This window comes from Puma concolor, chromosome B4, assembly GCF_028749965.1.
Source record: "Puma concolor isolate L17-30 chromosome B4, mPumCon1.1.hap2, whole genome shotgun sequence".
Classification (NCBI taxonomy): domain Eukaryota; kingdom Metazoa; phylum Chordata; class Mammalia; order Carnivora; family Felidae; genus Puma; species Puma concolor.
In genome coordinates this window covers 4,412,857-4,428,114 of record NC_141673.1, presented here as the reverse complement: position 1 = coordinate 4,428,114, position 15,258 = coordinate 4,412,857, and the positions used below count along the sequence as shown (strand labels likewise).

Below are 15,258 nucleotides of genomic sequence, written 5' to 3'. Positions count from 1 at the left end.
TGTTCAGGCTTTGCACTGACCACCAGGAGCCTGCTCGGGATATTCTATCTCGTGAACTGCAAGATCACAACCTGAGCAGACGTTGGACATTTAACCGACCGAGCCGCCCAGGCGCCGCTGGTCCTCACATGTCCACAGACCCTGTGTGGACAGGTAACTGTCAGTAGATTGCAGTGAGGGAGCTGCTCTGCTGTGTACAAAACTCTAATCCATTCTGAAAGGGAAACGAAGTATTATTGAAAATGCTGCAACTTTCCTCCCCAGAACCACGTATTTAAGCGGAGGAGTCAGTTGTTACTTAGGAAAGCCTGTGTACGATGTTTTCCCAACAGATTTATACTTAGAAAAATTCAGATTGCATTGAAGCAGACATAATTGTTTCACCTTAAAAGAATTTTTGTTTCTAAAATGATAGATCAGAGACATCTGCAGTTAGAATATTCTTTACTGAGATTTCCTGTATTGACATCAGTTCCCCTGAAATAACTTCCCATAAAACCCAGGTTCAACGTTCTATAACTAACAATATTTGAGAACCAAGAGTTTCCCTGAAAGATCACTTAAACATACTAGGCAAGACCTAAGTGAAAATAATGCAGAATCCAAAATTATTCTGACTGGCTTTCAAAATGACACAAAATTACATTTTTTTTTAAAAATAATTCGCTCAACACTAACTCAGGAAACCGTACCCACGGGAAGGGGGCCCGAATGATGGACGCGAGCTACAGCGGCCCAGGCTGTCCCGACTGCTCCAGCAGTCTGTCATTCAAGAGCAACAACTAGGCAGCCGTGACCGTGACCCAGGTCACGGACACCCCCAGGTGTTCAGGGGGCACTCGCGGTCCTAACGCGACTCTTGGTTTCTTTTGCTGCTTTCTTGGCCTTCAGTGTCTGGATACTGAGAAAGATCCAGGGTCAGAACTCTGCTGAACATGCAGTCATCGAACTGAAATGAGAAAAGACCGCTCAAGTCACCTGTCGACTTGGGGGAGAAATGTGTTATTAAACATAAAAGGAGGCCACGAGCGAATATGGATTTGCACTTAAAAAGGAATCTCCTTATAACCACGGGTCTCCATTTACATCAGCTTTATGTTTTGTATTATCTGGTAAAAGGTCCCAGCGCGTGCCATCGCGGCGCACGGACTGCTCTGAGCTAAAGGCTACCGCGAACCAGCTGACACAGGAGCAGCTCTAAGGACCGAGCTCCATATTCACAAAGGAAACGTGCTCGATGTAGGAGGCCCCGCTCCGCTCTCACCAGCTCTCACCGGTGGAGAAGGCGCCCGCTTCCACACGCACCACAGGACTTGCTAAGCGATCCGTGCTTACCACGGCTCCCCTCGCCTGTCCCCCAGCCCCCGCCCCTCGTGTTAGCCTGGAATGGTGTGTAAGCGCGGGGTCTAGCCGGCAGCCCTTGGGGTTACTCTTCACCAGGGCCTCTACGTGTACATGTGTGATGCACGTGTTAAGCCGTTTTCCTCCTGTTAATCTGCCTTTTGCCAGTCTGATAACAGGGCCCCAGCCAGAGAACCTAAGTGCGTAGAGGAAAAAGGTATTTTTTGTTCCCCTACGCTGGTGTGAGAATTTCCGGTGCTCCCTTGCATCTTGTAGGCACAGGAAGGGAAATTTTTATCTTCGTTTAGATGAAAACTCAGGAGGTAAAGCCTTACTGTCCCCAAACTGAATAATCTGAATTAGCTGCTCTACTCCATTAGCTCAGGTAAGTATTTTGAACAGCTGTAGGTGTGTTTGAATTCTAAGTTACTATACAACTTGGAACGTCTGGTGAATTTGTTTTGTTCCCCCTCTGGTCCTTTCTGAAAGATAAATGGGCCCTTTAGTGCTACCCACAGTGCATTTGTTTGGTCTAAAACATGCAGACATTACGGAAATATGGAACACAGTATTAACAGTTTAGTGTGTACCTTACAGCTGTGTAATTTTGTTTGCTTTTTCACTTCAAGTCCATCTTAAAAATTCTGTCTACTATCGTAGAAAAATAAGTCGTTTTAAAAAATCCTATTTGATTCAAAAAAAATCACTTAAGCCTAATAGTTATCAACTGCAGAAATCAAACAGCATGTGCAGACCCCACTGGTACTTGTAATTTCACTTCGGGTCACAACAGGGAGACTCCTGGGGCTGCCTTTTACCTCCGGGTAGATGCCTATCAGCGCATCGGCCTGGGAATAGAACTCCTCTTTTAGGGAAATGATTATCATCTGAAACTGCTCCTGAGTCTGCTCTTTGATGTAACTTGAGACCTGGGGGGGGAGGGGGACAAAAAGCACACATTTCACCAGCAAGGAAAGGCTTCCTTTCTAAGGGCCCCGGGAGGGTGACTGTGCCCATCTCTGCCCATTGTAGGGGACAAAGCACTTACTTGCCTTTCTGGTAACTCAGTAAACCCAGTAGAAGTGCAGAAATGGAAACCGCTCAGATTAAAAGGTGAAAAAAATTGTAAATCTTATGAAATCTGCCATCTAAACTTTAAGAATATTTTAAAGAACAAAGCTCTAACTTAAGATATCATCAAGTGAACATGCAATCAGTTTTCATAACAAGGTAAAAACGACCACTCAGACATTGAGGAAGGACCGGTCTTTAAATTTCCATCTTCCTATTTTGCTAATAACTCAGAGCCAGAAGATGGGAAAAGTGGCAATTATATATATTCAGGAACCATCCTCAAATCCAAGGAATGGGAGGGAGTAAGATAGAAAGGGGTCTTGTTGAACGAAATCTGCTGAGAACCCAGAGGGAGATGGAGAAGGACCGGGCACAGCCTCCCAGGATATTTGCCCACCCCCCGCACGTCTCTGAGGGGCTGGATGGCTCTGGGCTGCGCGTACGGGTCCCGACTGTGTGGGACTATGGCCCAGTGCTGGGCGAGGAGTCACTGGCGGAGGTGAGGGACCAGGAGGGGAAACTGCTTCTGGTGAAGGGGTTGAATTCACAGGCAGAAAGAACTCGGTTCAGCATCAGAGGCAGCGGTAGCCACTGTGGAGCGGCTGTGAGCGGCTGTGAGCGGGAGGGGGGCGGGACGCACTGTGTTTGCCGAGGTGCACGGCGGGCACCCCGGGCACCAGAGGGGGTGGCCGTCACTTGGGAGCCGCTCACACGTCCGCCCGTGCTCAGCATGGCAGCGGAGCGGTCGGCAGGGTGGATCCTGGGGGAGACTGAAAGGTGACAGGTCTTTAATACACAGGCTGGATGCCACAGAACAGTCTTAAGTAAGACCTCGTCCCTGGAGAGGCCAGTAATACAGCTCCATCTTGCTGGAAGGCAAGGATACCTTAAAAGCTAATGAGAAAAGAGCCCACAAAAATAGACCCCCGCCCTCCCACCCCAACATACAGAAGATGGGCTACAAAGCGCCAAAATTCACCTCTTCGGGGGAAGAGGTCTCCTAAATGAGGCCGTTGAGTCCAATCAGCCGATGCACGCTGGCCGGCGTTCAGGAGACAAACAGATTGTCTTTTGTTCCTGTTTTCTTTCCCTTCCCCAGTTAACCTGATGCCTGGCAGGTCACAGAAGGTGGCTCTTTCCTGTCCTCTACAAAGTTCAAAGGGATCGGGGATCTGGTTTTTAAACCTCTGACTACGGAGCGGACGTGTTCAGAACGCGGGGATGAGAAACCTGGGCTGGACGAACACAGCTCGGGCAGCGCTGAGTGAGGCCACGTGGGCCGCCAGAAGGGCCTCAGCCGCAGCTCCCGAAACCCCCCCGACTCTGGCATCTCCTGGCGGGCTCCAGGGAGCCCAGCGTCAGGGACCCAGGACTCCCTCTCTCAGAGGTGGACTCCTCAGCTAAGCTCACGAGACTAAGGTATATATGCCACGATGCCAGTTTACAAAGGGCCCGGTCGTCTCTGGAAGATGAACGTGCCTGGAAGCGGAACCAGGAGTCCAATTCGCCCAACTCCAGAATGGACGGCTCTGGCAGCGGGACCGTGACGCCAGGAGTCTGCAGGCAGAACCGCCCCTCCTCTTTGGTCGCGCTTCCACGGCTGACCCCGTGCTCCCGTCAGACTCAGAGTGGGGAGCTGTGGCCTCACGGTCCGTCTCTTTCAGGTGGCTTTACACTGACGTCTAGAACCGGGGAGAAGCCACCCGCCAGCAGTGCTGTGGATTCAGCACAGCGATCCTGACCTGACTCCCTGTTTTGATTCCCCAGCAATTGACTGAGGATCCCCTGCCCTGCGAATGAAAACTGCTCCCCCACAGCATCTCCTGTTTAGATCTTTAACTTAGATTTGATTTTTAATCAGCCGTTCTCCAACCAACTGGGTGTTCCAAGGTAGGCGGCCTTCTGACCAGCACGTGATCCTTGGACCACAGGTGCTCTTTTGGAAATTAAAAGCAGGGAGACACTCACTTTGCCAATGTTCGTGTTGTCCAGGGCTGCGTCCACTTCATCTAAGACAAAGAACGGAGCGGGCCGAAAACTAGGAAGAAATTACAAGTAACAGCTTTGGTTTTCGAGAGACCTGGAGAAGATTAACAGTATTCAGACTGAACAAGATCCATCCCCTTGGATGCTTCCGCCTCAGTCACCAAGTCACCAGTGACCCCGACGGTGCCGAACCCAAGGGGCAGTGCTCAGTCGGCGTCCCGCGTGACCTTTGCGGGTGGCATTGGGGGCTGCCCCCACCTGGCGGTCTGATGTCACAGATGACCGTCTACTCCCCCACCTCCCCCACCGCTCCTTCCGGGTCTCTTCCGCCAGCCCCTCTCTGTGCGGTGCTCGAACGTTTTCACACCGCGGTGCCCTGGGGCACGGTCCATGGTCCTTCCACGCTAATTGGCTCGCGCGTGGTTTCATCTCATCTCTGGGATTTAAACACCACCCGTATACCGATGGCTCCCACACCCTACCTGCCTCATGTGCCCAACAGCTTGCCCGACGGCTCCTGGCGGGTGTCTGATAAACAGCTAAAGCTCATCCCAAATCCCACTCCTCAGCTGCCCCTCCAGACCTGTTCCCTCCCACGGTCTTTTCACTCGAGCTGGTATGTGTCACCCCTGCCGCCTCCCTCTCACCCCACACCTTGTCTGCTCAGCCGACACTCACCCTGGTCCAGCCCCTCTTCCCCTTTCTCCCTGACGGCTACCACAGTTCCTATCCCTGTGTCCACCACTGTTGCATACGGCCCATTCACTACGGATGCCGGCTGTCTCTGGCCTCAGGGCCTTTGCACATGCTGTTCCTCATGTCTAGAACAATCTTCCCTTAGCTACATCCACATGACTTGCTCCCTTCATTCCTTCAAACTTTGTTCAAATGTTGCCTTCTCAAATAGGCCTTCCAGGGTGACTCTAATATTGCAAATCCCTCCCTGCTACTTACTGTCTCCAATTCCCTACTTTATTTTCTTCTCTATAGCATCTGCCATCTCCTGATAGTCTCTCTGTCAGAGAGTTAGTTTACTAAAATACCTTCTCCTCTGTCTTCCCCAACAAAAATAACATATCTTTGAGGCAAAGATTTTGTTTTGTTCCCTGCCGACTCTCCGGTGCCTGCACCACCACCCGACACACAGCAGATCTCTAATCAGTATCTGTCGAATAAATGGATGGTAACAGTAATTACTAGTAAGGGACCCCTAGTAATAGTCTTATTCTGCTGCGATTTGCTCAACACAGGCTCACGTTTCGATTCCTGCTGCCTGCCTTCCCCAAAGTCTCCTGCATGAATGGTGGTATTTTCTTTTCCTTTCCTGTCCTGGCCTCCTCTTATGAACATCAGCTGATGCTAATCCTTCTGGTCGTGAAAGTAGAGAGGGAGCACCATGCACACCCGGGCCTTCATCTAATGACTGGAATGTTGAACACTAGCCGTCCTGATCTTAGCCGACATCTTCTCCATTTTCCTCACAGATTGCCACCACCATTAGTGGAGAGGAGGAGGTTAAACGTTTTTTCAGAAGAAATACTCTGTGTAACATTCTCTACCTAAACACGGCTCTCTGAATATATACTAGGAAAACAACACACGGGTTGGATGTTTTGTTCTGTTTGTTGGCAATCCTGATGTCACATCTGTCCATCCCAGGATTTCCTTTTCTTTCCTTTCTATAAACTTGGAATATTAGTAGCCTCTGGTAGCTGCAGAAATTTAGTGAAAATCTGTCAAGGACTGAATTACGTATTAGATTTTCAGTCTAACTAACTATAGGCCTAAAACAACCTGAATTGTCTGGCTGAAGAAAACAGTTTTGTAGCACATATGCTGAAAGACACTTCACTGTGGCCTTCACCTGTGCACCGCGAACAGGAGGGCCAAAGCCGCCACACACTTTTCTCCCCCCGACAGATTGTCCATTGGCATGAACCGTTTGCCTGGAGCCACGCAGTTATAGCCGATTCCCTCTAGGTAAGGCTCTTCTGGGTTTTCTGGGCTAAGAAATGCCTGAAACACAGGTTATTTATTAGCAGTATCACAGAAGCAATTAGTAAAATTTCGACTTTGGAAACTGAGAGAGGTTGTGAAATATTCTATTGGTGAGGTTTTCCTCCATTTTGATGGGAAAATACCAATGCCTGTAAACAATGTGTATAGCTGTTCATGCAGTCACAGGAAATAGGGTTGCGTGGGTGGTAGGAGAGGGAAAACATTCTAACACACACAAAGGAGCAGGCCTTCCCGTAGGACTGCCATTCAAACGTCAGCAGCACATGTCGCAGTCTGACAAAAACAGTCTTTGTTCAGCTCACCTGTTGGCCCGTCATCAACCACTTATTGAATAGCCGTTGCGGGCCAGGTACTGTAGATACAGGCAGGAATCCTGCCTTCAAGAAGTTAATGGGTTTATTTTAGTCTTACTTTACTGAAGATAAGTAAATTACTTTCAGCTAAAACCCTAAGTGTCTGATCCAGGATCAACTTTCAGCCATGAAAGAACACCAGCAGAAAGGTAAAAGCAGGTGTAGAAGTCCCCATGCACCCCTTGATTCCACGCTCAGTGCCACGGGGTCTGCTGTGGGTACTGACCGCGTCACGGGCAAAGGTTATAGCAAACGGACTATCGACACAGTCCTGCCTTTGGTTCCTTCCTCTCCTTTGTACTCCGCCCAACTTGTCACAGACCCCAGGTCAGCCATTCCCAAGACCCTCTACAGAACGTGACCTGTACTACAGAGACCACTGACTGTTCCATGAAACCAAATTAGCACCAGGCAACAGAACTCAGAACTGAAGAGAATCTGGAAACAAATGACTGAACCCCCTCATTTTTCGGATGAAGAAATAGAACCAGAGAGGTTCTGCCTTGTCCAGGCTGACCAGTGGGACAGTGAGTGGGATCTAGAACACAGTTACTATGGCAACCAGTCTTCTGGAATCGACTGGAAGTGGGTCACTCAGATAACGCGGTGGATATTTATTTCCCACCAGAAAAAAACGACCAGCAACACGGTTTCCAGCAGCATTTGGGGTGGAAATACCTACTTGGGCGCTGACGTTTCTGCAGAGCTTCTTGTAGATTTGATCAATGGAGACTGAGACGTGCTCAAAACACTGGCTGAAAAGGTCGTATCTCCTTTTTTTCACCTGTTCAAACTCTTGCCTACACATTCTGGCTTCCTTTCTGCTGGCCTCAAAAGCTGAGAGAGAAGCAACGTTCTTTACTTTGAAGACCACTGGGGGGAGGGCTTCTCTTATTGCAACTTTAAAGCATAGAGTATCTTAAAAACTGGATTTTGAATTTGGTTGTCTTGAGTAAAATCTACCTTTAAAATACCCCAATTGTTATTAATTCTAAGAACGTGGCTCTTAAAATTGATGGGCCCTTTTTCTAATAGGGCTAATTTTTAAATAATAGCGACAAATTCTGTGAAAGAGAATCTAAGATGGCCATCACACTGGTATAAAAAATTATGTTCTAAAATAACCAGTATACTTGTTTTTTTTTTCCTTAAAGCAGAGCACTTTTTACAAAGGCAGCAACTAGTGACTCAGTACTAAAAGTACACATTAATATGGGATGATAGAGAAAGATCTAAGTTAAAAATAAAGAGACAGAACCCACGACCCCCAGGAGTGCGGCCTTGCTGACAAGTGCCGCCCAGCCTCACCGTCTGTGGACTCCTGGAACTTGTCCCTGATGGTCTTCAGGTTCTCCAGGGCTCTCAGGTTTGGGGCCGCCGTCTTCAACAGGACCTCCTCCTGGGACGCCACCTGCTGCAGGAGGAGTCTGAGGCTGGCCTCCACTTCTTTATCCGTTTGTAGAGCCTATTGACAGAGAACAGCGGTGACCGCTTGCCTTTCAGATCCTAGCTGCTGAGTAATTAGGCACAGGGCCCTTCAGGACCAGGTCCCTGCCTCCCTTTCTCCGCAGCCACCCCTTCCCTCCCTTGGCGCCTCGGAGTCTGAAACACAGTTGGGCCGCGCTGTCCGCAGCTCCCTTAGCCAGCTGTGCTGTGCCGTGGCTCCAGCGTTCTAGATACTGCTCTCCCGGAACATGCTTCACCTCCACACTTCCTAATGTGGGCAAAAAGCAGCAACTCCTAGATCGCATTTTCTCATTCGTTAAAAAATACTGATCGTTTACTTATGGATTAGACCCTGAGGATTCAGTGATGAAAACTGTTCTGTCCTTGCTCTTAAAGAGCTCACTGGGAAGTCGGACACCCAGGCTGGCATTTACAACAGTGTGGAAACCCTCTAACGGTAAGCGGAGGTGCTGCGGGGCAGGGAGAAGGCATCCAACCAGTCTGGAGGGGGAGACGCTTCAGCTGAAACCACCAGGATGAAGAGACCTTAAGCGAGGAGGGAAAGGAGGAAGGGGTGTAGGCGTGACCTTCCAGGAAAGCGTTCTTGGCCTCCCAGGGTGGTTCATTAACATGAGGAATGTGACGGTTTTAAGGCATTGAGAAGAGAATTATTTGAAAAATGTTGGGTACACTGGCTAATTTAGGTAACTTCTTAAAAACAGATACTTACCTTATGCCACCTACCAAAATAAACTTCAGACGAATTAAATAGGTAATGAAAACAAAACACGAACAATATTTAGAAATATTTACTCAGTAATAATGTGGGTAAGGGTTTTCTAAATATGAAAGCACTAAATAGACTGCAGAGAAGACAAAAGCTGTTTTGTGACTGCCTAAAAATAGAACTGCGATCCAAGAGCCCAGCAAATCTCATAGCACCTGTAAGAACATGTGAAATTGAAAGGTGGACATTGCTACCTGGCATCTAGTCTCCACCCCTGTCTCACAGAGCCCATGTTTGAGCTTTCCTCCCTCACGGGTCCCTTGTAGCAGGGGGCGGGGGTCCCTGCTCCATCTGAGGCTCGCCAACCCTGTCCCCCCGACGGTGACTGGTCACCAGTTCTGGCCACTGTGATGCCAGCACAGCTCCTGGGGCTCTGTCAGAAGAGCCCTTCTTCACCCTTGACACACCACTACGAAGGTGGCCGTCTCCTGCCTGAAGGTTGCGGGGCTGTGTGGCCGGAACGCTAGGACCGGCTGGTCGCTGTGCCCTCAACGGGAGACGCGGCCTCAGGAAGGAGGCAAAACACAAACGCAGTATCGGAGCGCGGCTCACAGGGACGACGGAGCAGCAGAGCCAGAGATGCTGGATTAGAGACCCTGAAACCGGACCCCAGGTCTGTGCTCTGCAGCTGTGACGGATGGGTCTGTCCCCTACTGTGGGGGCCACACCGGGATGGTGACAGGCCGACCCAGGCTCCTGGAGTACGGTGGTCACTTGTGTCTGCTGCGGGACTTCTCAGAGACTAATGGTCACTGTAAATCTCCAAGGAGACAGCCTTTCAAAAAACTGGCTGCCCACAGAAGACTTCATTTGGGAAGCATTTCCATGATACTCACGTTCTGTGAACAGTGAGAAAGGCTGACAGAAACATTTTTAAGAAGTTGTCTATTTATACCATTTCTTCAAACACCATTAGCAAATCTACTTTTTCCCCTGAACCTATGGTCAAAAAACTCTTCTGTATTATATGTAAATATTCACTGTCACCATGAACTAGCCCTAACGGAAATCCTCCATTTACCTTCAAATCCTCTCGTAGGGAGCTGTAGTCTACCTCAATGGCTGCTTCTTTTTCATAGATGTCACTTGTTGCCTGGGTACTTTCTGCTTCAGTTCCCAACTGAAAAACAGATGAAGCCCCTCCTTTGTTATGTGAAACGGGGAGCTCTACTCCTCCACCTGTCCCGAGCCCTTCAGTTGATCGCCACCTCACTCGGGTAAAAAGTTAAAATCCTCACGTGGCCTGCAAGGCTGTGATGACCCGGCAGCAAGACCCCCAGATGCTCCATGTGCACAGAATGATTTTGGAACTAATGATCCGACACAGTCTCTCCCAACATAGAAGAGTCTTCTAGGAGAATCCTGGAGACCTAGGGAACATACCCTGTCTCCACACCTCCAGTGGAAGGGAAATCTCAGGTTCAGCCTCAAAACAGTGATAAGACAGTTACTCCTATGACAACTGTTGAAATGATTTCTACCTGGTGTTCCTTGTTCAGCCCTCTGGAGAGAGACAATTTCTACCTAGTGCTTTTTCTATTTTAGCCTTTATAGAAGATCTTATATTGTCTCCCCATTATGTGGCCACTACCAGACGTGCTTACCAAATTCCAATCAGGGAACTCACCACTCAAGTAGTGGTAAAAGTGTTCCCTAGGAGAGGAAAGCTGTTTCTGTGGCCTCTCCTTCCCAACCCTGTATCCACCTTGGGACCAGAAAGAACCAATGTGATCTTTCCTCTGGGACAGGCCATCTTCTATTGGAGGAAAATGATCGTATTCCCCAAGACTTCTCTTCCCAGGACAATATGGTTGGGACCTTTTCACTCTCCTCAACACTTTATTCTTAAGAAGCATCATGCTTTAAAAAGTGAATGCAGGGGCTCCTGGGTGGCTCAGTTGAGCATCGGACTTTTGATTTTGGCTCAGGTTATGATTCCAGGGTCGTGAGATTGAGCCTCATGTCAGGCTGCTGCTTAAGATTCTCTCTCTCTCTCTCTCTCTCTCTCTCTGCCCCTCTCCCCTGCTGGAGCGCTTGCTCTAAAAAATAAATTAAAAAAAAAATACTATTTCTCTTTCTAGAGTATAATGACTATTGTTTTTCTGCTTCCATGTACTTCTGCTGTTAACAGACCCCCTCCCTTCTCTCTCTGCATCTACACAAGTGGACCTGTGACCCAGAATGAGCCAGAGTTCTTCCCCAGGATCTTCCCAGCAGAGAGTAGGGGAGAGAGTTCTCTTTCCCCTCTGGTCAGAACTAGTGGTTACAGCTGTAGCCTTGTGGGGAAGGCCCATTTGGGAGAATAAAGCCAATATATACTGAGCCAGAAAGAGTTCTTGATGGTGTTCAAATTCCTGGACTGAGTCTGGCATGAGATCGCCTCCATTCCAGTCCAGTCCCTTTACGCCCTTTAAAGCCTCTGAACTGGGTTTATGTCATTTGTGGCCTGGAAAGGGCTTTCTCCTTTCCTTACCTCCTGTCTGGAATGTGATCTCTGCTAAAATAGAGAAAAAAGACAAAGACTTGGAGTATAAGGTCGTGAGAAGTAGTCATGTTAGCAAGGACGAAGGGCTTCTGGAGTGGAGGGTGGACGGAACAGAGTAGATGTCTGACTGCCGGGCAGAGCAGGGCGGGGAGGAGGGAGGTAGGGGGGAGACCCCAGGGAAGAAAGGGCTCAGAGAGGAATGACCTGAAAGGCAGGACCAGCCGTTTCTGTTGCATCCTGTGGCGAGCTAACCGGAAGATACTCTGTCTGAAGCCACAGCACAGCCTTCCTAACATCACCCCCAGAGGTCGCCAACTCCAGCGGCTCTCACTCTACTCTCGGGTATCTAATGTGTGGGACAGAAACTGGCCCATCCCGCGGGGGCTCAAAGGGCGTGGATGCGCAAGCGATGGAAGAGACGGCACAAGACGCCCAGTCCTCTGTAACGACGATCCTTTTGCCCCTTTTGCCTCCCAGGAGATGTCTCCTCCACTCCTGACGGGGCTCTGGGTGGGGCCAGGGGAACCGTCTGCAGCGCTGGGACTTGGCTAAGCAGCCACCGGGCGTTACACAAGTTCCCCACAGCTGCGTGCATTTTGAAGTCACGTGGTAGAATACCTCCACTTCAACGATGTCGTCCAGCGATCCCAACAAAAGAATTATTTCAAGGTCTTGAACTTTGCAGTCAAGCAGCATATTGTGCTTCTCTAGCCGTTTCTGTTCCAAAGAAGTCTGAATGATGACAACTTCTTTTTGCCATTTTCCCACTTCCCTGTAAATACACAGATATGAGAAGTGATTATATTTTACCCATTCGAGCTGTACCAGAGAAGAGAAACGAATGTGTTACAAATAAAACTGCATGGAAAAGATTTTTTCCTAAGAGTGCTGTAAGTTCTAGAGTTATCGCACTGATGCTGTTATGTAAACTTTAACGCTCTTGAGAAAGGCCATGAATGTAATTAATTTATCCAATGGAGCATTTTCAAATAATAAACATAATTACTTTCATCGGGCTAGTTTGGCTTTAAAATCTATATAATTTTTCAAGCTGCATTTCTCCCTCAATATAAGCTCTACACTTTAGAGCCTCAAACCAAGAGAAACAATCTTTTAACAAGAGAAATGTCTTACCAGGTAAGACATGACATACCTATGTCCTACAGCCCCTATTAATGTAATGCCTTCTGTCTTAAATGAGGGTTTGGGGGTTTTACCAAGTAAAACAACGTGGTATTTTTAAGAGGTCCCAGAAACAGGACCAAAAAATAAAATAAATGAAGAATTATGTGGTTTTCAAGAATATGATGATAAACAGAGATGTGGTTCTGTTTAAATACAACCATGAAAACAATTCAAGAGTAGATGAACTTTAACTCCACTCAGAAACCTTAGACAAAGAACTTTCTGCTCTATCTCGAAATGCTGAAGGGCTTTGAACAGTGAGGAAAACTACGCAGTGCCAAGAGTGGAGCAAAAACAGCGCACGTTTCGTCTGACCACTTACGGCTGAAAAGCAGAGGTCGCTGGGGTGCGACAAGCCACCTGACTCCAAGTGTCCTTGTCACCATCACCACAAACACACATGCTCATCACGTGCCAGGTTCTAAGTGTCCTATGAAGAACCCCTCACTGAATCCCGACAACCGTCCGGGGAGGCAGGCACTATGAGATCCCCACGTTAGTATTTCCTTCTGAGGAAAGGCAGGCACAGCGTGTAAGCAGCAGAACCGGGGTACCAACCACACGGGCTGGCTCCAGATCCCCCCCCCTGGCCCGCCGTGCTTCCTCACCCAGACGGACTGTAGGAAGACGCTGTACACCAGTGTCAGAGGGACTCAGGGTAAGGGACTCTCTGTTCAGGGCCACGTCTGCATCTGCCAAAAAGAACTATGCATTCTCAACAACTGACCGCCTCTTTTGGTTTTCCCCTAAATGAGAATGTCTGAAAGGTGTGATGTGGGACACATATTCAAATAACAAACTGCCTCTAACAGATTTTAAGTTGGTAGTAAATGTCTTTAAAATTTTGGTTATGGTCCTTTAAGCTGACAAACTTCTTCATTACCTATCAATAGCCAGAACTTTCTTCCGTTCTTCTTCAAGCTGAGCTTGGACCTTCTCCGTGTTGGCATTCTGAGTGACAAATACGTCCTTAAGTTGCTGCCGCTTCGCCATGAGTTCATCCACAATTTGCAGACAAGTTTCTTCAGCCTGAATGAAGATGATTTGCATGTAGACTTAATTATCTTTTACGTTAACAAGGTCAACAGATCATCTCATCGTCAATAAAGCAAAGCAGTGATTCTGTGTGCTGCTTGAACTTCTATTCCCGAATGTGACCCACTCTTGTTCTACACTTCTTGGAGACTGGTAATTACTACCTGCCTTTGTCCTTCACTTTGGATTCATTCCTCAGCTTGCTACCCTCTGACTCTGTTCCATTGGACATTGTCCAATGAAAATGTTTTTGCAAAAATGACCTCTTAATTGGCAATTAAGCAGACATCTCCCAGACTTTACCTTTTTGACAACTGTCCTCACTTCCTCCTTCCCGAGCTCCCCCCTCGCTTCACTGTTCCTCAGCATCTACTGCTCTGTCTGGGCGGTGGGGCGGGCTTGGGGGGTTGGGGGGGGTGAGGTCTCAACCATGCACATATGGCTTCAATCTACTCCCATTAACCAGCCTGGGCTTCTCCTGTTCTCCACGTGCCCTTCACCTGCTAGAGTTTGCTATCTAGATCTCACACAGGCAACTCAAGCTCTGTGGGTCCAGACTTTCCTCTCTTTAACTTGCCCCTCTATCCACGAATTGCCCAAATTAGAACTCAGGAGTCCTCAGCGGCACCTACCCCCCACACGCCTCTCCCACTTCAACACCTAATAATTTGTGAACCTGCTGATTTTACTTCCAGTATTTCTCAAACCTGCCCCCTACCCTTCCCGTCACTATGAGAACACTTCAAGAGTCCAACAGTGTTTACGCAATGAAAGAAATCATTTCAATGGCAACGCACTTCAGCCGCCTATAATTAGTTACCTTCTTTAGGTTATCGATGTCTTCTCTGCCTTTTTCGATGGTTTCTTCTAATGTACGGATCTTATTCAGCTTCTTCTTCAGCTGATTGCGACTATATTCAAGTTGAATATTAAGCCGAGTTTTCTGTTTCTCAAATTCTAATCTAGTATAACAGAGTCAAGTGTTACAAGTGGTCAAGAGCCTTTAGTTCTTTATTTTTAATTGTTATCGTGGAAAATTTAAAAAAAACTACAAAAGTAGAAGGAATACTATAATGAATCCTGTTTCATCTAGAACTCTACTGGGCACTGCTCTCCAGCACTGGGTTATTTGAAGCACATTTCAGACATCATATCATTTCATTTGTCAACATTTTAGTATGTGTCTCTGAAAGTGAAGTGACCATTAGAACAAAACCACAAACTACTATAGATAGAACTGATGACAATTCCTTAATATTAAATTGTGATCACTGCCAGATTTCCTGAGTCTCATTAAAAAAAACAACGACTGGTTTGTTTGAATCAGAATTCATACATTGCATATGATACATGTTTCTTCAATCTTTTATTATCTCCCTCCCTCCCTTCCTCTTTAAGTGACAATTTATGTGCTTATTCTTGTTTATTTAGTCAGTCTTTGCAAATGGCTAGTCGTCCACAAACTCCAAACTTGGGAACTAAAGAACATGTTCCTTCCTGAAGCACTTCCTACTTTGCCAGCTTCACAGACTCCTCGTAAAGAATTC

The 15,258-nt window shown here is 47.8% G+C and overlaps 1 protein-coding gene across 7 annotated transcripts in view; it reads right to left on the bottom strand.

Moving 5' to 3' along the window:
• Nucleotides 1-657: 657 nt before the first annotated feature.
• Nucleotides 658-15,258, bottom strand: part of SMC1B (structural maintenance of chromosomes 1B) — a 76,880-nt gene continuing 62,279 nt past the window's right edge. For all 7 annotated transcript variants that reach the window (XM_025926719.2, XM_086712019.1, XM_086712021.1 and 4 more), the window contains 10 exons: nt 14,532-14,673; nt 13,560-13,705; nt 12,110-12,263; nt 10,028-10,126; nt 8,082-8,238; nt 7,456-7,610; nt 6,266-6,417; nt 4,384-4,453; nt 2,160-2,270; nt 658-949 (listed from right to left, as the gene is read on the bottom strand). In XM_025926719.2, the coding sequence (XP_025782504.1) occupies nt 848-949; nt 2,160-2,270; nt 4,384-4,453; nt 6,266-6,417; nt 7,456-7,610; nt 8,082-8,238; nt 10,028-10,126; nt 12,110-12,263; nt 13,560-13,705; nt 14,532-14,673 (1,288 nt within the window). In that variant the 3' untranslated portion in view covers nt 658-847. The remainder of the gene's footprint in view (nt 950-2,159; nt 2,271-4,383; nt 4,454-6,265; nt 6,418-7,455; nt 7,611-8,081; nt 8,239-10,027; nt 10,127-12,109; nt 12,264-13,559; nt 13,706-14,531; nt 14,674-15,258) is intronic.